Source organism: Genypterus blacodes, unplaced genomic scaffold (assembly GCF_046128005.1).
Source record: "Genypterus blacodes isolate CSIRO-AG114 ecotype Tasmania unplaced genomic scaffold, CSIRO-AGI_Gbla_v1 ptg000044l_1, whole genome shotgun sequence".
NCBI classification, from domain to species: domain Eukaryota; kingdom Metazoa; phylum Chordata; class Actinopteri; order Ophidiiformes; family Ophidiidae; genus Genypterus; species Genypterus blacodes.
The window spans coordinates 856,635-879,646 of NW_027466857.1; the positions used below are offsets into that span (position 1 = coordinate 856,635).

A 23,012-nucleotide genomic window follows, 5' to 3' on the forward strand; every position below is an offset into this window, starting at 1 on the left:
GTCAATTTTCTGAGTTGGAAGATCCTGACGCTTCTCACATTCTGTGTCGCCATCTTGCAATGACGTTCTGCTTGTTTTGGTCGGCCATGCTGCGTTCATCTCAATGTCGAAAGGCGGAATCTCCAAATTGAGCTATTCAGCATCCTGCAAGCGTTTTTGTTGACAACTTTGCCACTCGAATGACGGCATCAGTGCGTCCTGTTTTCATTAAACAACATTGTGGGCCATGTTTCACCATATAGTTATGTTCATCATGTTGTGCGTAGTACATTTTGCTAACTGCCAGGCCATGATAACATAGCCAGGATTAGGCAGCGCCTCTGCATGGCATATTCTGAAATCTCTGTCAATGAGTTTGTTACTTTTAAACTGGACTCTTGTAATGTGATACACATGTGAATTAGGTGCATACGGACACAAAGCAACAGTTACACAACACAGCCAGTGACCGATATAGTCGGGTTGTACAGGTGGTGAATAATAACGTTATTGCTGATATATAAATGTGTTCTGCACCAAAGTGATAATTGCGTAACCCAATTGTCACGGTTCTGTTACATGGGTCAACGTGTGTAACACATCTCGTTGTGGGGATTATTTTTATACATTTGGAGGGGAAGAAAAGAAAAGACAAAGATAAAGAAGAGAACTAAAACAACAAAGAGAACCAGGCTGTGTAATATACATGTGAATAAGGCAAAGGGATGACACAAACAGCGACAGCAACTAACCAGAGCCAGCAAAGGATATGTTGAAATGACATAATGTAACCGCAGAGTTTCAGATGACATCAGTGTTGCTAGTCCTACGATCTTGTAGGTACATTGCCCATTACTCCTACATAGTTAGTATGCAGAGGACACATTCCTGGTAAGTTTTAAAAATGTTCTTGGCAATGAAGACATTCTATTCCGTTCCATAATGGAGACACAGAATAAAGTTTATTAACACTTGGTCTCGAGTCCCATTACTTTTGTTTTTGATGGTTTTTGCCCTCCAACTTCTACATTACTAACGAAATGTATCTACTTAGCAGCAGCTTAACATGAAATTCTCAGATGTTACTCTTCTTGGGTTGATGCAGGTAAACCTCCAATAATGTGGATTGAATGTTTCTCTCAAGACTTATATAGACTAAGAAAGATCAAATATTGCAGACCTTACCATTCATAGTACTGTATTCGACTGACATCTGCATTGGCAAACAGGTGAGGGTAATGAAATAACAGGTATATGACATGACACTTCTACCTAAAAAATCAGATTGGAAAACTTGTTAACTGATTGTTACTTAATGCTAAATGATGCCAGTAAGTTAGCTGGTTAGCTGGATCTTTTAACAAAAACTAAATGGTTTGATGGATGGAAAACTGCCCTTTTATTTCAGTAAATTGCTGGCGGAATGGGATGGTGGCACAAGAGACATCCGTGTCCTTGTCTTCTTTTTCTTCTTGATATTTATTGGCGGTAGGCAAACAACTTATTGGTGCATACCACCAATTGTTATGGAGTGTGGATCACAATGTTGAAATTAATACACGGTCGCCCATTAAGTTGGAATAAACAATTATTCCAACTTTATGGGTGACTAGTATTGTAAACAAAAAAACCACAACCGTTATATATTCTCAATCAATTTAGTTGATTGTTAACAAGTCCAAACAAAATTAAGTATTTCTTACTTCTTGAGCCTGTTTGGAAAATATCGATTACATCCAATTGCATTTTTTATTTTGAGCTTATGAATCATACATCCTCTTTCTTCCTCATACTTTCTACAGTGTACTATAACATCCTATACTGTTTCTCCTTGTCCACATAACTCACATCTGCCTGTGTCATAGTTTCCTGATTTGAATAGTTTACTTATGTTTCAACCTTGTCTAAGCTGCTGGAAAACGTGAATTTCTCTTGGAGATTAATAAAGTATCTATCTATCTATCTATCTATCTATCTATCTATCTATCTATCTATCTATCTATAATTTTATTCTGTTTGTCCAAATCTTAATCTTAAAATTGTGGTTTCATCGCTCCTGTTTTTACCTGCACAGCTAAATTCTTGCACTTTCCTTTGAACTCTGTAAAACCATTGCCCTGTCCTGTCTTCTTCCCATTACTTTTGCCACCTGTCAATCTATGCTGAGTAATGCTCTAAATTTCTGTTTTAGGGAAGACCGGGGATGGTTGTAACACTTTCTCTCTCAGCTCATATTACTCTTGAAATTTTTGTGGTAGGGTACTCAAAGTTTGACATAAAGTACACTCAATTACCAATATTTTCAACTTCTTCAACTATAGCACAGATTTCATTATTTGACGTCAAAGGTAAGGAGTGTCATTGTTACAACTCACCTCCCTACCAGGGTAGGGTGTAACACAACCTGGGGTAAATTGAAACAGTATGATTGAATAATTAACACACCACACCACAAAATGTAAAAAATAACTCATCACTGTTGGATAAATGAAGAGCAGTGTCAGTGCTTTGGATCCATTTAGATCCAACATTAGAAGAGCTCTCTTAAAGAACATATTCTGATAATACCTATGAATGGTATACATACTGTATATGTTGTATATTTTTTATTGGAACTATGGAGTGTGCTACATACATGGATAAAATGTATTAGGAGATGAGGGGACAGTGACCCTATCTGAACAAATGATTGCCCTCAATGGTCTTATATCTTCAATCCACTGCACTGTTTGCAATATTGCATTACAATACAATAAATATTACAATAAAGTCATTTTTCCTGTGTATACTGAAACTTCCTTTTCTCTACTTCCACATGTAGTTCTGGCACAATATATGCTTCTCCTACATTCTCAACTGGGTTGTTTGGAAGCATGTGTGTAGGTCCTGATGTAACCGTGGTACCTGTTACAAGTCCTCTTCCCCTGAGACTTCCACATCAGAAGCACAGGATTAAGCGCCCCCATTGCCTCTCGCGAGTATGGACCCCTGGCCAATCCTAGCGCTTGAATGCTACAAAGGGCGGGTCTTACCCAGAAGAAGAGTGGGAGCCAAAATAACGCGATATTGCATGTCACATAGTATGTGGCGCACATGTTGCGTAACAGGGGGCGGAGTTGTCATGCGTGACTGAGTAAAGCACTACCCGGCTGCATCCATTCATCGAGGGAAAAAGTGCTGTGGAGAAGCATGTTCAACTGCAGAGCAGCCTGGGGGAAATGTGGGTCTTTTGCTCGAACTGCAGCCTACAGGTTGCCAGTGACCGGTGAGTGTGATAAGTGATTCCAGGCTGAGTGAACTCGAAGTACTTTCTGCTGTGTGTTTGGTCGCTCCGTGTGCAGGGAGCTAGAACAGAACGCCCTGTACCCAACTCCCACTTACCTACACAGGTGAAGGTCAGCAAGCACACGAAACGCTTTCACGTTCCTGTAAATTCTTTGCTGTTGCTGTTTGCCTTTTTGGTTCCTTTTATCCTCGTACGGAGTGAATTTAGTTTGGTAACGACACCAACAGACTAATGAGACAGAAGCGCCATCTACAGCTTTTAGCACTGTAAAACTTTGACCGTTTGTTTTTATACGTTTTAATCAAGTACATTGTGTGCCGAGCGAATTTAATTTGCATTGCTTCTCACACGTTTCCCTTTGCATGTAGCTGTCCTGACCTTCAGTACATGCATAGGAAAAAATGGTTGCCTTGTACACAGGTCACATGGTACCGCCATGAGACGGTCGTGCCCCCCCCATCCCATTCTAAACGCCACTCTTAACGTGTCTTAACTATCTATTTGTATATCCATAAATATCTATATCGCTCTCTATCTCTCGATCTCCCTGTCGCTAATAAATAAGTAACTATTTATTACCGGTGTGTATATATATATGTGTATATATATGTGTATATATGTGTGTATATGTATATATGTGTGTGTATATATATATATTTGTATGTATATATATATGTATGTATATATATATGTATGTGTATATATATATGTATGTATGTATATATGTATATATATATATATATATATATATATATATGTGTATGTATGTATATACATACACAAGTTTATACTGTACATTTTCATGAGCATTATGTTAATTTCAAACACAAAATGGCTTAAATCGGATGCATTTTCATCTTGTTTGCATCTAGACAACTGGTATTTTACATACACATGATGCAAAACCTTTTTTGCACCGTTTGAAATAAACTTTTCAATAGGGCATTAACGTAAATTGTTATTGTATTATCTGTTTCAGTGTCAATTCAAGTGGTATGAGAAGGACTTGGCAGCAAGTCCATCTGAAGAACAGGAATACCATAGAAACTCTAGCTTCTAGTGACAGTTATGTTTTTCCATCTCTTATTACTCCCTATGTTGTTTTCAGCGGCACAGCGGCGGTTAATGTCATCAATTCCTGGTGGGTCTGGTGAGAATGTGGTGTACGCCTTGCTTTGCAGTGGAGCCTTTGCTGCATCTGCTGCATATGTAAGTTATACAAATGTCTTCCTCACTGAACTCTCACTATGTCAAATGTGAAAACATGCAAACAAATGAATACAGTACCATTCAAAAGTTTTGAATCTCTGAAAAATGTCCTTGTTTTATTAAAGAAAATCAATAATTTTATATTGAAAAATATTAAAACGGAAATAGATATTTTTTTTCTAATGAGGAATAAGTCTTTCCACATTATGTTGGTACAACTGAAAGCCGTGCTGTTTAAGGAAGCAATAAAACTTGAACATGGTCAAAATGACCAGGAAGAAGGGGCTTACCTTAGAACAGGGGTGTCAAACTCAGGTCCGCGGGCCAAATCTGGCCGTGTAATATATTTGGCCCGCGAGATAATGTCAAATGTCTGCTAGAGCTGGCCCGCCAGTATATAGCGCATGCGCCGCTAATACTACACATCCCAGAATGCTCTGCGAGTGTGTTCTCTGTGACATCTCGAAGTGCTCAACCTGCAGCTTCAGGGGCGGGTCCGTGTCATCACAAACATGTACGCTGCGGTGAGTGCTCTTCAAACTAAATTGTGCCTGTGGGAGACTCAGATGCTGCAAGGAAACTCAGGCCATTTTCCGTGCTGCCAGACCACGAAAGAGCAGATCTCTACCTGTGTGTTGCCAAGTACACAGTTTGCTGAAAAACTCCACGTACTCAGCGCCGAGTTTACGCGGTGATTTGCCGACTTTGAAGCCCAGAAATGTAGGTCTGGAGTGCTTAGTAATCTGTTTGCATTTGATGTGGAATGCGCATCAACCAACCTCCAAATAGAGCTGTTTGAACTCCAGTGTAGTGACAAGCTCAAGTCAAAGTATGACTCTGTTTCATCCCAGACACAATTCCCCAACAACTCCGTCCCCAAGCTGCTCAAACACTCTATGTTCTGCAGCACATATCTATGTGACCTAGAATAGTTGAAATGTTGGATTTTCATTGAGGGAAATTATTATTTTATTTGGGTTGTTCTGTGAAAAAAAGGTTTCCATTGAAAATTAACTTGAAAGGTTACAGATAGAGAGAGGCATAATAATTGTGTTTTATTTATTTAGATAAAAATAAGAAACAAATGCCACTGATGTATCTCTTATTTGAAAATCTATTTCTCATGTGTTTATAATGTTAAACTATGCTTGTTCCAGACTTAATGTTTAAGCTAAACTTAAGTATGATCCATATGAAAAAGTGAATCATTATATATCTGGAGGGAAGGGAAAACGTACACAATTGTCCATTTTTCAAGAGATATGGAGCCTGGCCCGCGACTGAGTCCCAGTTTTTTATTTTGGCCCACCGAGTATTTGAGTTTGACACCCCTGCCTTAGAACCTGTCATTCTATTGCTTTGAGAAATGAAACATATCCAACATGTTGCTTATTTAATACAAGTAAAAGTAATTAAGTGCAATTTGCAATCCAACAGCAAAAATAAATGAGACAAGGTCATATTCAAGTCACTTTCAAAAGGAATTAACATCCAACCTCAAGTTTAGCAGCCCAACATAAAATCTTCTTGCAGTAAAATTGGTGCAACGCCTATGCACATCTCTCTTCCTTTTCCTCCCTCTCACACTTCTCTCTCTCTTAGGCCAGTGGTCTCAGTTTGTCCTGTGAGTTAAGAACATAGTTCGGTATTCAGCTCACTCCTATGTCACTGTTAAAGTAAACAGAAAATATAAAACGGACGAATAACAATGCATAGTGTAATGTGACATTAGCAGCAACATGAACACATCAATTTCAAGTGCCTACTAGAAACAGATAATAATCCTAATATGTCATGCTTGGTGGGTGGGGACAACAAGGGAACAGGTTGCGCTTCAAATCTGTTTGAGGTGTTTGGATGATGGAGAATAACATTTTTGAGACCCAAAAAATGAAAATATGCTGGAGAAGTACTTAACACCTTCTGTCAAGCATGGAAGAGGAAATGTGATGGTCTGGGGGAGCTTTGGTGATCAAGTGGGAAATTTGCACAGGGTAAGAAATCTTAAACAAGGAAGGCTGTCAATCCATTATGGAATGCCATGCCATGCTGGACCTGTGGACAGCGCTTCATTGGAACCCATTTCCTATTATAACTAAAAATCAAGAAATATTTGTTGAAATGATGTTTCAATTAAAAAATTGGCGTACCCACTGTCCAGCCTTCATCACAAAAATGTGGAGGGACTGCTATATACTATATCGGTGAATACAGTTTACCAATTCAAAACAAAGTGCAAGTCTGAGACGTAACCTGATCTTATTTCTATATATACAGGTACATCTAAAAAAATTATAATATCGTGAAAAAGTCCAATATTTTTTGTCACTCTTCTCAGAAAGTGAAACCCATATATGTAATGTAATGTTATAACACATAGTCAAATATTTCAAGCCTTTATTTCTTGGAATTTTGATGATTATGCTAACAGCTAACAGAAACGCAAAATTCAGTGTCTCACAAAATTAGAATATTGCATAAGATCAATCGAAAAAGGATATTTTAAACAAACGTCAGGCTTCTGAAAGAATGTTCATTTCTATGCACTCAATACTTGGTTGGGCCTCCTTTTGCATGAATTTCTGCATCAATGCACCATGGCATGGAGGCGATCAGCCTGTGGCACTGCTCAGGTGTAATGAAAGCCCAGGTTGCTTTGATAGCGGCCTTCAGGTCATCTGCATTGTTGGGTCTGGTGTCTCATCTTCCTCTTGGCAATACCCCATAGATTCTTTATGGAGTTCAGGTCAGGCGAGTTTGCTGGCAAAGTCAAGCACAGTAACACCATGGTCACTGAACCAGCTTTTGGTACCTTTGGCAGTGTGGGCAGGTGCCAAGTCCTGCTGGAAAATGAAATCAGCATCTGCGTAATGCTTGTCAGCAGAAGGAATCATGAAGTGCTCTAAAATGTCCTGGTAGATGGCTGCATTGACTGTGGACTTCAGAAAACACAGTGGACCAACACCAGCACATGACATGACTGTTGCTCAGTGGTCCAACTTCCTCCTTTCAGATGAAAGTAAATGTTGCCATTTGGAAATCAAGGTCCCAGAGTCTGGAGGAGGAGTGGAGAGGCACAGAATCCACGTTGCTTGAAGTGTGAAGTTTTCACAGCCCGTGATGATTTGGGCTGACATGTCATGTGCCTCTGTTGGTCCACTGTGTACTCTGAAGTCCATAGTCAATGCAGCCATCTACCAGGACATTTTAGAGCACTTCATGATTCCTTCTGCTGACAAGCTTTATGGAGATGCTGATTTCATTTTCCAGCAGGACTTGGCACCTGCCCACACTGCCAAAGGTACCAAAAGCTGGTTCAGTGACCATGGTGTTACTGTGCTTGATTGGCCAGCAAACTCGCCTGACCTGAACTCCATAGAGAATCTATGGGGTATTGTTAAGAAGAAGATGAGAGACACCAGACCCAACAATGCAGATGACCCGAAGGCCGCTTATCAAAGCAACCTGTGTTTCCATTACACCTGAGCAGTGCCACAGGCTGATCGCCTTCATGCCATTGGGCATTGATGCAGAAATTCATACGAAAGGAGGCTCAACCAAGTATTGAGTGCATAGAAATTAACATTCTTTCAGAAGCCTGAGATTTCTGTTTAAAATATCCTTTTTTGATTCATCTCATGTAATATTCTAATTTTGTGAGACACTGAATTTTGCATTTCTGTTAGCTGTTAGCATAATCATCAAAATTCCAAGAAATAAAGGCTTGAAATATTTCACTCCGTTATTAATCTATATAATATATGGGTTTCACTTTCTGAGAAGAGTGACAAATAATATTGGACTTTTTCATGATCTAATTTTTGAGATGTACCTGTATATATGTTCTCTGAATTTCAATGTGTGATTGACTTTGTTGCATCTCCTCAGGCGTATAGCACTGTTGCGACGGACCATGCCAGGTTTAATGACCGCATTGCAGAAATCAAAGCCAGACCCGGGAAAGAGTGGGAGCCTAAGCCATGGCCCCCCATGAGTGAGTTTGTCTAAAGTTTACATCTCACCTGTCGGTTACAAGACAAAACCACTGTTGAAGCATGTGTTGGAACTACATTGGAGGATGTTTTTGATGCAACACAAATAATTTTTGCAAGTGTAATATAGGATGACTTGAAAATGAAATGTATATTGTCAAGGTGGAGCCTTTTCTATAGCCTGGAGATTTCAACAAGCTCCCCCTGCCCTGCTCTCTGTCCCTGTAGATGAGCTGTGAGCTATGTGGCTCATAGGTTGTTTTGTTTTTTTTACCCTGGAGGTAGATGGAAGTGGAGAATTTCTCCACCACTTGTGTCTGCTGTGACAGGTGATCTATAGATGTATCCAGTAACCCCCCTCCCACACACTTTTGTCTGAAATGGGTTGAAACTGATAAAAGTAGTTGGTATCCACCATTCTTTATTGCATATTTAAGATATAAAAAAATATATAAGAACTGACTTTTCTGTGATTTTTGATGCAACATATGATGATATATAATTTGAATGTAGAGACATTTCAAGGAGCCTATTTTCTTCAATTAGTATCACAGGGGTCTTTAGATCAATGTGCGGTAGTTTCTGGTTGCACCATCCAATGCTTTCTGAATGAAATTGGAGTCCATGGAAGGAGAATATTGGAGATGATTGAATTTCCTGGAGGCCTGGAGGGAATTTGAATTTCCTCTTCCAAGGCTTCTTCCTTTTCCTTATACATTAAGGATTTGGCAAGTTTTTCCTTGTCTTGGAGAGCTCTGGGCTAACTCGAGATGTGTGTGCTGTTGTGTGACTTACAAGCCCTTTGAGACATTGTATGTGATATTTAGCTATAGAAATAAATTTAATTTGAGACAGAAAAGGGTCCTGACCTGAGTTTTCTGGCATGTTGACAAACCCCAGTGCATCTAGGAACATGTCCTTTGGACCGATGAAATAAAATTACAGATTTTTGCTAAGTTGCATCATGTTCACACCTGGAAGAAATCACCATATGTGCTATGCAACATGGAGGAGGCTCAGTTATTGTGTGGGGTTATATTGCAGCTTTGGGCACAAGGTGTCTTGAATCTGTGCAGAGGACAATGAAATCTGAAGATTATGAAGGCATTCTGGAGCCAAATGTACTGCCTAGTGTAAGAACTGTCTCATTTGCCGGTCATGGCTAAATGACCCAAAACATGCACTTAAATCACCCACAAAGGATGATGCGGTAACATTGGACAATTCTGAAGTGTTTTATTAAAATGCAAATAAAAACCAATGATTTGAAAATTATTTTAGCTATACCTAAAACACTACAAAAACAAGATAACAGTGGCGAGCCGTCAGGGCCAGCAAGGCCTTCCCTGCTGGCCTAAACATCATCAGAATATAAATTAAATTTTGATTTATTTTTTCCCCAAATATGTTAAATTATTCCCCGCAGTCTATTCTCTTCATTCCATAGCTTTTGTCTTGGTTGCGCTGTTGAAAAATACGTCACTGAAGGCCTAGGTGTGAAATGCACGGACCGCCACTGCAAGATAATAATGCTTCAACTGATAAACTTAATTGTGTTTTGTGATTATACACATTCTAATTTTGATGCCCACAACACATAAAAGAGTTGGGACAGGGCCATGTTAACCACAGTGTTACATCACCTTTACTACTCAACAATCGTTGAAAAAAAGGGTACTTCTTGTTTTGAAAGTGGATTTCTTTTTTTCCATTCTTGCTCGATAGAAGACTTCAGCTGCCCAACAGACAGTGTCTCCGCTGTCATATTTTGTAATTTATAATGCACTACACAGTCCGGACAGGTCTGGACTTCAGACATACCAGGCTGGAATTTTTTTGCTGAAATAAGCCTGCTGTGCTTTGAAATGAAACGTTACTCATTTTGACCACACACATAATGTAGTTGAAGACAGCTCCTTTTCCATGTTGTAAATTCTATCAGCCAAAATGGCTGAAACAATGAAGGTCTAAGCTCGGAGTGTAGATTTAACTTCTTTATTTGGTATTAAAGTTGTTTTTGAACAATGGATTGTGTGATGTAAAAACCCAGTCACTTGTTTTAGAAGTAAACATGTTTTGTATATGGAGGCTGTCTTCCCTGAGGCCTCATCATTTTATCAAATTAAACAATAGGCAAGGCAATTTTATTTATATAGCACATTTCAGCAGCAAAGCAATTCAAAGTGCTTTACAATAAAATAAAAGGATCCAATAATGTTCAGGGCTGAGCATCATCGCATTTTGTGGATGTCTTAATGTCCATAATGAAAGCTAATGTTAATTTGCTAGGATTTATCTAATTTGTGATGCATAGACTTAACATAGAAATTAAACTTTTTTTTGTTTTTGATATTCGTGTAATACAGGATATGAATAAATGCTGTCTTTGCACATTAAACCACACATTCTACTCATGTTTTCTCTCTTTTGTTTGCAGACAGAGATGAGGAGGAAGAGGGTAAGTTTGATCCATTCTTGTTCTAGCCAGTGTCTATTATTGCCACAGTATGCATGTAACCACAAACGATAATTAGATTTATTAAGTAATGATGGAGAAAATGTCAGTCTGTTCAGAATAATTTATTTGGGTCTTTATTTACACTTACAAATACACCTGCAGATATAAATATTGCACACTGGGCTTGTACTGTGTGCCATGTACTATGAATCATATGAATATGAGTCATTTTTTAAAGGCATATTTTAGAAATGAAGTACATCACACCTCCACACTTCTCACTCAGCTGTAAACCTCCCCAGTGTGTGCAGAAGGTCACGGTCTGAAGCTTACGGAACCATATCTGCGAAAAGCAGAGAAGCAATTCTGAGGTTCACAAACAGGACATGGCTGCGCTTTGAGATCCTGTCCATATGTTACAAGCGGAAGCAATGACAATATTATTCCACAGATTACGAAAACTGGTCTAGTAATTTCCATTTTACAGTCCAACATAAATTATCTCCAACATAAAATTAAAGCAACTGCTTGATCAATTCAATTAGAAGTGATCATTTTGCAAACACTTTTAAAATACTTTTTTGTTGTATATTTTTATTGAAGCAGGCATTTGACATGACAGTGAGCGAACAATTATGGGACATTTTGGAGATTGTTTTAGATGCAGAAAGAGTGGGAAGAAGAGAGACAGAGAAAAGAAACAGGGTTGCTTATCTATGTTTAGCAACTGCTTGATCAATTCAAGTAAAAGTGATCACTTTACAAACACTTTGAAAATCTATTATTACAAACAAACATGTGCTACGTGTTGATAATCCTAAAATATCATGCGTGGTGGGTGGGGACAAAAAGTAAATAGGACTTGTGCTGCCAGCTTGACAAAGTGCTCCAGAATGAGAGAACCATATAGTTGGGTCTGTCTTAGATAGTTGCATACTTAAGATAATCGTGGATTAGTTTTTTCTTTTTAAGCCACAGCTTTTTCTATGGGCAAATCCATGTTTTTACCTGGCGCAGTAATCTTGCATCATTGCGAGGAGCCAATGCACGTCATGCGAATCCATCAAAACCTGACCTCAAAATGATCAGCACTGTGCAAAAACACGTGACTAGCCACAGCCACACACGCATAATAAAAATATCCATTCAATAGCCATTTCAAACATTGGCATAATTGCGGTAAGTTGACATGTTCAGTTTTTCAAATGGTGAAAACCACAACTAAATTCTTCTCGGGTTCAACAGGATGTTCAGTTTTTAGTTATAACCTTCAATTCAACTTTATTTATATAGTGCCAAATTACAATAAACATGTCGGGGCAGTTTTCATACAGACCATTTTAAGAAGCCCAACATTCCCTTGAGCAAGTTCTTGGCAACCTCGGGCGGAACCAAGCTCTAGTTGGGCGGTCATCTGCCTTGACCGCGCGTGTATGTCCAATACTAATAGCAGCCATAACGCTGCTAAAATATATTCCCTGGAGACTAGCCATTGCCTGCGATGATGCGAAAAAGTAGTTAAGCAGTACACAGATATTACTTTCCCCCACCTAAACTGATTGTGATTAACATGTTGAGAACCTTCAAAGCTTTCAAATGTGGCATGACTTGTTTTTTCATGTTGAAAGGGCCCTGAGAAGATGTCACCACAACTGCCCACAGCACACAGTCCCGTTTACTTTTTCCTATGAAGATCATCTTTGGTACAGGTCTGAACAGGAAGTTTTGGAGCACAAAACAATGCCAATTTAAGAGTTATATTTGTCTTAATTTTCAGGTAAATGTGTCATCTTTAATTGTTAGCTTTTCTGTGTTTCTGTAATGCGTACATGTAAAGTTATAAACATAAAAACAAGCATTAACAGGCGAAATTTGAGAATTTCGGAATTAGTTGTGTAACTAGGGGTGAAACAATTCCTCGGAACTCGATTACATAAAAATTATAGATGCAAATTCCTTGTGTTAAAGCTTTGTCTGATGCATGATCATACGGCGCACTATTTTACACGAATGCTTATTACTGTAGCGCAATGTGCTGACACTGTGGAGACATGAGATGTGTGTGCAGAGAGAGTCAGAGGAAGCCCCAGAAGTTTTTGAAACAAAGAAAACCCTGTACAGTGTGTGCATTCTAATGCCGAAGTAGCATCAGCAACAGCATGGCAGACCAAACAAGTTTCAGCATTTTCCTTTCTGAAATATACAACTGTGCACCTTCTGAAATGAAGTTCTCTATTCACCGAACTAACAATTAATTAATTGAATGTGTTTTTACAACGAGTCAACAAGACAAACTCGACCGAAATCTTGTTTAATCTTTCTACTTTTCTTACAAGCATTCTCACAGCATAAGTGTGAAATCAATCTGGCTCTATAGGTTGTTTTCACACTGCCTCTCTCCGCAGTGTTAAAATAATCCTTTATTAGTCCCCCAACATTTACAGTGTTGCAGCAGAGGATAGAGGTTACAGGATAGAACACCACAGCAAACAAGAGAATACCAAGGACGCAAAAATACAGTATATAGGCAGAAAAAGGCAGAAATACTGTATATACATTATTATTAGTGCTGTGCAACAATTACACATTTTAATCCCAATAAATCTCATTATGCTTATGCACAAAATTCAATAATTGGTTCCAAAGTAGTGAATTGCACACTTTTATTTTAAAAGTACTGCAATATGAACAAAAGTGCATTAACATTTGGTTTGCAAACACTTTTATCCAGGGGTGTCAAACTCATTTAAATCGGGGCCAAATTCAGCCCAATTTAAACTCAAGTGGGCTGGATTGTTTTAATGCAAAGAAGTACAAGTTCATATTGCAGATGTTAACTTTTATTTAGCTATCTTTTTACAAACCATATTATGAACAACTTGAATTTTTTTAAGTAAAACAAGTCAAATTTCAACAATAACAATACAGTATACACTACTCACAAAAAGTTAGGGATATTCGGCTTTCGGGTGAAATTTCAGGATGAACCTAAAATGCACTATAACCTTAACAGGTGAACTTAATGTGACCTTCTCTAAACTTTTCAATGCACATGTCCAACTGTTCAATGTTTCAGTACTTTTTGCACAACTTGCTGTTCTCTAACAAGGAGCTTAACGGTAAAATTCACAACAGGGGTTTGATCCATGAATCGACCAATAAATCTCCTGGTTCAATCAGAATTGGTATTTAAGCAGTCCTCCTCATCATGCTGTTCACATTTTGACATCATGAGACCAAGATGACGCGTAACAACTGATCAACAGTACCTCGCCATTGCAAGGCTTCAAACAGGATGTTCTCAGACGGAAGTGGCCACTGAGCTTAGAGTGTCACAGAGTGTCATCAGCTGGTTGCAACAGAGATACAGAGAGACTGGAAGAGTCACAGAAAGGCATAGAAGTGGACGTCCTTTGGCCACATCCCACGCTGATGACCGCTTCATTGTGAACAGTGCCCTGCGGAACTGGATGATGAATGCCACTCAACTCCAGGCACATTTATAGGCTTGTCACTGTACCATTTACAAAGTGTAGGGCAGTTCTGTATTGTCTAGAGACACCTGCCCACACTGTTACACCACCACCACCAATGGGTCGTCTGGTGACAACAGTGGCTGATGCATAGCGCTCTCCTTGACATCTCCAACATCTTTGGCGGCCATAATTTCTGCTCAAGGTGAATCGACTTTCATCAGAGAACAGCACTGAGGCCCACTGGTCCCTCGTCCAGCGTAAATGCTCCCTGGCCCATGCCAGACGATGACGCCTGTGCCTGGTGGTGTGGTCAGGTACCCTTGCAGGTCATCTAGCACACAGACCACGCTGATGTAAACAGTTTTGAATGGTCGGACGTGACACTTGGGTGCCTCTCACCACCCTTAAATGTGCCTGGAGTTGAGTGGCATTCATCATCCGGTTCCGCAGGGCACTGTTCACAATGAAGCAGTCATCAGTGTGGGATGTGGCCAAAGGACGTCCACTTCTATGCCTTTCTGTGACTCTTCCAGTCTCTCTGTATCTCTGTTGCAACCTGCTGATGACACTCTGTGACACTCTAAGTTCAGTGGCCACTTCCGTCTGAGAACATCCTGTTTGAAGCCTTGCAATGGCGAGGTACTGTTGATCTGTTGTTACGTGTCGTCTTGGTCTCATGATGTCAAAATGTGAACAGCATGATGAGGAGGACTGTTTAAATACCAATACTGATTGAACCAGGACAATTATTGGGTGATCTATGGATCAAACACCTGTTGTGAATTTTACCGTTAAGCTCCTTGTTGCAGAACAGCAAGTTGTGCAAAAAGTACTGAAACATTAAACAGTTGGACATGTGCATTGAAAAGTTTAGAGAAGGTCACATTAAGTTCAAAGGTAATAGTGCATTTTAGGTTCATCCTGAAATTTCACCCGAAAGCCGAATATCCCTAACTTTTTGTGAGTAGTGTGTATATAAAACAACTTGTCAAGATCTAGAAATTATGTAAATGTACATACATTTCCACATCTATGTAGAAATGTGAACTGAACTGACTCACTAGCTGTGGATACATCCCCAAATAGTCTTGGAGGAACATAGAGTTGAATTCTGCCTGGACAGTTGCAATTTGCTTTCACAGACAACAATACAGAAGAGAAATAATAATAATTCATAATAATGTGCTATATGGAGAGAAATTAAAGAGAAATTATAATAAATAAGAGAAGAAAACGGCAAAACGTTCAAAGACATTTCCTGAAAAAACATTTACTGAAGAATACCAAGCTGGAAATGAATGTAAAATAGCGATCTGGATACTGCTATGGAAAGCTGGGGAGAGCAAAACGATCAAGAAGATCGATTTGACAAGATCGTACGGCACGGAAAGCCGTTCACAGACATAAATTACATGATGAAATCATTTACTAAAATATCAGAGAATCTATCGTCGGAAAATCACCTTCATTAAACGCTGATCTGACACTGATGTGGAAACGCTGCATTTTAGTGTCGGGATGCTGTCACTTCACGGGACACAAGAACGACATGCGTTGTGCGAAATGTAGTTTATGGACAATGTATGCTTATAGCTTATAAGCAACATTGGCATTTATTTTGCTCTCGCGAGCCACTTAAAATGACGTGGCGGGCCGTCTTTGGCCTTGAGTTTGACACCTGTGCTTTAAACAAATCAGGTGCTTTTTAACAGTAGTATTCCCTTTGCACAGTAGCAGTTTAAATATTTCCTGTAAAATCTCAACTTAAACATTAATATAATCAAATATTAAGTGTGTGTGTGTTTAAAGGCCCGCCAATTTTCTTCGTTTGGTAGGACATTGTCAAATGCACTGTCCTGTAGATTATGAACCTGATTGGCACACATTGATTTTTTAGGAAACCAATTAGTTGGTCATTTTAAAAGACCTTATTTTCTAAAATAATCAATAACTTTAGCTCTATAACTACCCCAACACATAAATTGGAGCAATACAAAAATAACCCCATTTAGAAGACTCATTTTCGACTATAATACTGAGACCACAACGAGGTACAGGACGTAACATTGAAACACGACTTGGATACAATGTATTGTGAACTAAAATAACAGACATTCGGTTTCAGGGAGACAATTAGGTTTTCAAACGTTTGTCAATAAATGAAACATTGTTTAAGAATTATTTTGTGTAACTCAGGTCATCTCTGTCTATTCAAATTAGTTTGAATACATGAAATGATTAAGTGTGACAAATATGCGAAAACAGAAGAATGGAAGGGGACGTGTTTTCACAGCACTGTATATGTCAGCTCAGTGCCATGAAATATCTAAAATAATCTTTCACCTGGAGGCCATTCTGTTAATACAGGCAGTCCCCGAGTAACGGAACACCTGACTTACGAGCATCTGTACTTATCCATTTAGTTTCAGTCACTTTGCAAGGTTATATGCCAACCACAATTAGGTGAGTACAGAACACACACATTCAGTCTTAATAATTGCAAGGAAGAAAACCATTTAATACACTAAATCAGAGATAACGTACGTACTTGTATGTTTTGATTTCTTATTTTGTCATAAATTTCACAATTTTTCTTATGTACGTAAGGGGCTTTGGTAAAGCTCTACTGACGCTGTTCTGACCTGCGAACAAATCAAACCATCAGAAGATTTAACTCTTCATTATGCTACTGCATTTCCTGGCTTAAATAGCACATTGATTCCATTTTTGATAGCCTTTTATGTGGCTACAAAAGTTTGTGCCCAACTTCAGGTCCAAGACATCGCCATTAAGTGCATCTCATTTGGGATGGGTCCAGTGCGCAGGTGGACTTCATGGCCACAACACGTTTGGAGAGGTCTGAGGGAGTGATGGGGGAGAACTGAGAGAAGGTTGGGTTAGAGGAGGAGAGATCCAGACCCTGATTGGCTCAAGTCACCTGATTTAGCTACTTAGGTGTGTGTACAGCAGGAAGAGATAACAAATGGGTAGTGCTACTGGTGACGACAGAATGTGTGAAGCCAGAGCTTTTTTCTAAACCTTGAACTGTTTCTTATGTCCCAGGTGGAGAGGATGAGGCCAACGAAGAGGTCGGTGAAGAGGAGGCTGCTGAACCTGGTGACAGCGAGGCGGGGGCTGTTGAAGTAGTTGCAGAGGCTGCTGTGGTTGATGCTGAGTTGGAATGTATCTTGGAAGCTGTCCAACAAGTGGAGGCAGTGGCTGATACTATTGAGGATGCTACTCAAGCCATTGCAGAGCCAGCCATTGAGGAGCCGGAAAGCAATGGTATGACTTCCTCATCTGAGGAGCAGGCAGCTTTATCTGAGGCCTGAAAATTTACATGTTGCAGGGAAACAAATGTGCATGCACTTCCTTATCTAGGCCCTGAAAACCTTCTGTCACAATAATGGAAAGAATCAAACTTGTAACCTGCAGTCTCTATGATTATAACCTGCACAGGTTAGCTGCTACTCCTCAGGTTTCAAGGTTACCTCTTTGTCATCATTCTCTTGTCTTCCAAATGTTGTTTTTCCTGTTCATAAAGGGAATTGTTGTATATATATTATATTTGAGAAGGGAGAGAATAAAATAAATCCCTACATTAAGATTACTTAGTAGGAATAGAATTGCCCACTGTATGCATGTACAGAGAGATAATGTGGCACAGCTAAAATAAAACTTCCACAGTAAATTTCATCAACAAGGCAGCTACTTCTTTCACTCATAATTTTCATTCCTAAGCCAAACGTGCGCCTAAATAAAACTGGCCAATGAACAAGCAGAAACACGCCTCATGCCCTGATTTAGTTTCTGTCATGTGCATATGAACCCCCTAATGCTTTTCTGTTAGATATGATGACGCACTGTTGGTTTCTAAATGCCTCTGTTTTTTGTTATCCAGCTGATGCACACCGTTGAAATGCTAAATTCTGTCATAGTTGTGCAAGACACCTCTGCTCTGACACCTTATCACTTCACTTTCTTGCTCTTCATTATGTATAGTGTTCAGCAGCCACAGTGGTAAGATTAACAGTTCCCAAATAACTAATATATACATATGTGACCATATTTTCATTGTGCTTATAACTGAATGAGCACTGTCAAAGGTTATTCACTGACACATAATAAAGTTTTTTTCTCACTGGTTTACTGCAGTCTTTAATTTGCCTGAATTTGGTCTGTTTGCACAAAAAATTGGTATTACGGATTTTGAGGAATTTCTTTATATTTTACAAAGGAGTTATTCGATCCACTTGAAGAAATTGATTTTCCACTTTTCAAATTTCTACAAATTAGATTTTTTCAAAGACATTGATTTTACCTCATGTAATTCTGTCCCTGTGAATTCACACACCTATTTTTAATTAGCATTTTGGACAAGCAATTTTTTTTGCTGTTTTCTAGTGTCACTGCTTGCAGAGTTGTTGCCTGTACATGTGAAGATTTTTTTTATTAGGCTCTTTATTTCCAGTAAAGAGTTCAAAAATTTTCAAACCCCCAGACCACTGCCACTTGAATCGCCAAATTGTCAATGGTTTGAACTTTGTCGGATGTTGTTGCTCATGTGGTTGTATAGAAAATAACTCTTGGTCTCTGGCACTCCTTTGGGTCTAGCATAGTTTCCTCTTTCACAACAACTTGAACTTCTGGGGCTTGTCTTTGCGGTTGCATATTTTCTGTGACAGACCTTTGTTTTAGTGATGTTGGGTGGCTGCATTCTGTGTTGCAGTGATGCTGGCAGCTGCCTCGTCTCAAGAGGTATGGAAGAATACTGAAATGCAGGAAATGGTGGCACCTACTGACATCAAGGAAGAGTCTATGCCACTAGTAGATGCCAACCCTGTTGAAGAAAATCCATCAGCAGACGAGGCCCCGGCACTTGTAGAGGTTGCACCAGCTGAAGAGGCCCCGGCACTTGTAGAGGTTGCACCAGCTGAAGAGTCCCCGGCACTTGTAGAGGTTGCACCAGCTGAAGAGGCCCCGGCACTTGTAGAGGTTGCACCAGCTGAAGAGTCCCCGGCACTTGTAGAGGTTGCACCAGCTGAAGAGGCCCCGGCACTTGTAGAGGTTGCACCAGCTGAAGAGGCCCCGGCACTTGTAGAGGTTGCACCAGCTGAAGAGGCCCCGGCACTTGTAGAGGTTGCACCAGCTGATGAGGCTCCCGCACCTGTAGAGGTTGCAGCAGCTGAAGAGGCCCCCGCACCTGTAGAGGTTGCAGCAGCTGAAGAGGCCCCCGCATTCGTAGAGGTTGCAACAGCTGAAGAGGCCCTCGCATTCGTAGAGGTTGCAACAGCTGAAGAGGCCCCCGCACCCGTAGAGGTTGCAACAGCTGAAGAGGCCACTGCACCAGTAGAGGTTGCAACAGCTGAAGAGGCCCCCGCACCTGTAGAGGTTGCAACAGCTGAAGAGGCCCCCGCACCCGTAGAGGTTGCAACAGCTGAAGAGGCCCCCGCACCCGTAGAGGTTGCAACAGCTGAAGAGGCCCCCACACCGGTAGAGGTTGCCACAGCTGAAGAGGCGCCTGCACCCTTAGAGGTTGCCACAGCTGAAGAGGCCACGGCACCTGTTGGGGTTGCACCTGTTGAAGAGGCCCCGGCATCCGTTGGGGTTGCACCTGCTGAAGAGGCCCCGGCACCTGTAGAGGTTGCACCTGCTGAAGAGGCCCCTGCACCCTTAGAGGTTGCCACAGCTGAAGAGGCCCCGGCACCTGTTGGGGTTGCACCTGCTGAAGAGGCCCCGGCACCCGTTGGGGTTGCACCTGCTGAAGAGGCCCCGGCACCTGTAGGGGCTGCACCTGCTGAAGAGGCCCCGGCATATCCTGTGGTTGTCCCTTCAGAGTTGTCAATGGAGAAAACTTCAGTGGAAGAGGCAGTGAAAGAAGCAGAAAGTCCCAATAGGGATTACTTTGTTGTGGTTCTGGAAGGAGCACAAAAATCCGAAAAAAGGCCCAAGGTGCTAGGAGTGGGGCCCATGACTGGAAGGATCATCCCAGCTCCAGAAGATGTCCCGGAGCCTGAGGTATTTATTTTTATTATTGCTTTGATTTGTGATGGTTCCATTGATAGATGTTTATGTTGAAAACCAAGTAACATATTCTCATTAACACGTATCCAATGCTTTGAGAGAAAAAAGTTTAAGGTGTTTTTCTATTTTATTTATGGAAGCAGAAGGTCTCTTGAACAGATGAATTACCTATGAGCCAGCTTCAACAGTATCATTATGCTTCAGTATATTTCAAGTGAGACTTTCACCCATATAATTAGTGGGAGATATGGAAAAGTCACTAATAAAGATTTTTACATTCTGCTCAGGGGAAGCGGCGTCTACTTAGGATGCAAATGCAGTAGTTGCAAGAAAAAGGTACTGATTCGTGATTTTTACCATTTCAATTTCATGCACTCTATTGGTAGAAAAAAACACCTGCCTCTTAAAACTTAATTTAAATCCTTCTGCTGTAGTTGTAAATGCTGTTAAGGCAGCAATTATAACTTAATAACTATTTGTTTAATCCTGCCAAAATTGTAGTTAAAATCTCATCTTGTTAAAACACCAGGTTTTTCCGCCCAATGCTAATCAATAAAGGCATATATTGCAATGACATGGAATGGGTGCAGTTTAGAATCATTGTTCTGGTGCCCCCAAATTCTTTGGAACGTACCATACCCACCATACCTATATTATGTCATTGAAAACTCTTTCCCATTTTCACCCAATTCTTCAAAAAATTGGCTCGTGATCTTTAGGCCAAGCCAAAAAAATGTCAATTTATGTTAAATTGTCTACATGAAGATGCAAAATCAAATAATGTGACTCATCTGATATGAACACATTATCCACAGTAACACCCTGTGCAAAACCAAAGACAATGTGACTTGAGCGTTAACCACACAAATCAGAATATCATCAGTAATCACAAATGGTACATAGCCAACCTAATCTTATATCTGCCAAGTATTGCAACAGCATCAAGCAGCCAAAGTCCCTCATCCATAAACATCCACTGATTAAACATAAGTTGCTACAAAAAGCAGTTCAGCATCACAAACAAGACCACAATGGCATACAAATAGCACTTCTGACAGTGTAGAAAATTGCCTTTTAATTTTTCAGTAGGATTTTCACTGCATTGGGCCTTTGGTTTGGCACAAACATGTACCTGCCATTAATTGTTCTGTCTTTTGTCACAGCAAACAACTCCTGAATGATTGCTTTCGGTGCCATGGAAAAAGATGTGCCTTTCTACAGCACTTTTCTCTCCCACTTCAAGAAACAAAGGACCAGTATGAAAATACAAATCACATTTAGATGTCTGCATTTATAAACGGTCATCAAATGCCAGCATCAAATGCCCTCACCATGTAAACCTACAGTGTTAACATTTACCTCAAGGGATGTTTGAGTCACCAGCATTCGTTACAATACCTCACCTCAGGAATTTTTTTCATTTGAGTGCAGATTGAATAGTGGTGTGTCCCTGTCACAATGTTAATGAAGAAATGCTATGAATTACCTGGCTCACTTGTGAAAATGGGCCCATGTAGCTACCCTGTTACCTCACTTTTCGTCATGTTTGTAGTTTAAGATGACACAGCTTACCTCCTCTAAATCAGCTAGTGTTACACTTCCATAACCAGTACATAACAAGCTGGTTCAACCAGTACCTTGAACTAAATGTGTTGTGGTCATGCATGAAACATGCTTGAGTGTTTCACCCTTCCTAACTTTTCTCTATATCAAGTTGTACAAAATCTATAGCTGAAGTTATAAGATATCTGCTTCTTTTATCCACAGCGGTTTATTGGTATCGATATCGATTCTTTTTCTTGTTATGCCTGTATTGATAAAGGCTGTAGGGTGAAGGTAAAGTATGTTGCATTGAGCTTGGTCTAATGAGATTTCGGGATAAACTGCTCAACACTGAACAGCTAAATGGGAAATCATTCTTCATTTTCTGTGTCTTTGAAATTGGTTTCATTATGGTATTGGTCCAGCAGTCAGATGATTGTATATGTAATTCAAAGACTTTTTTAATTAAAAACATGTTGTGATATTGCATATCAGTAATCACTGTGTTAAAGTGTCTTGGTTTGAAGAAGGGCTACAGTGTGAATAAGCATGTTTTTTCACATTGCAGTGTCTTTGACTAAAGGGTACAGTCTTGACTATTTCACGCATTGCTGTTTTTCTCTAAATAAAGCAGATTTTAAACATTGTTAACATGGTGGTCTTTAGTACATAAAAATGCATCATAATGCAAGTTGCAACTTCTGAGACGATAAAATGAGTGTTTGCAGACGATGAGAACTCCAGTTGAACACAACAGTTTAGTTCAGTGGTTCCCAAACTTTCTTTCCTGCCCCCCTTTTTTAGATCAGAAGTTTTTCGCGGACGCCCATATGTCTGTTGTGGTGAGCTTTTCTCCAAGTCTTTGTTTCTGGGCCTGACGGAATTGGAGAGTTGTCTTTGTGATGTGGAGGGAAAAAAGGAGAACCAGTTGCTTCTTGATCCACAATTTGAGTCACGGTCAGACAAAAATTGTCCTCATGTACTTTGTACCCCTTATTGTGTGTACTTTATTATCTGCATTCATTCTTGCACGTTTTTTATTGCAC

At 39.9% G+C, this 23,012-nt stretch overlaps 1 protein-coding gene across 2 annotated transcripts; it reads left to right on the forward strand.

Annotated features, from left to right (window-relative positions):
- Positions 1–3,071: 3,071 nt before the first annotated feature.
- On the forward strand, positions 3,072–22,594 carry mgarpa (mitochondria localized glutamic acid rich protein a). 2 transcript variants are annotated; one of them, XM_076149142.1, is made up of 8 exons: positions 3,072–3,244; positions 4,374–4,474; positions 8,363–8,468; positions 10,904–10,924; positions 17,464–17,685; positions 19,130–20,418; positions 20,712–20,760; positions 21,588–22,594. In XM_076149142.1, exons 1-7 carry the CDS (start codon positions 3,169–3,171, stop codon positions 20,745–20,747), a joined length of 1,851 nt encoding a protein of 616 aa, XP_076005257.1. In that variant the 5' UTR covers positions 3,072–3,168; the 3' UTR covers positions 20,748–20,760; positions 21,588–22,594. The 2 variants fall into 2 exon arrangements, with proteins under 2 accessions (XP_076005257.1, XP_076005258.1); XM_076149143.1 differs by lacking the exon at positions 20,712–20,760.
- The last annotated feature ends 418 nt before the right edge of the window (positions 22,595–23,012 follow it).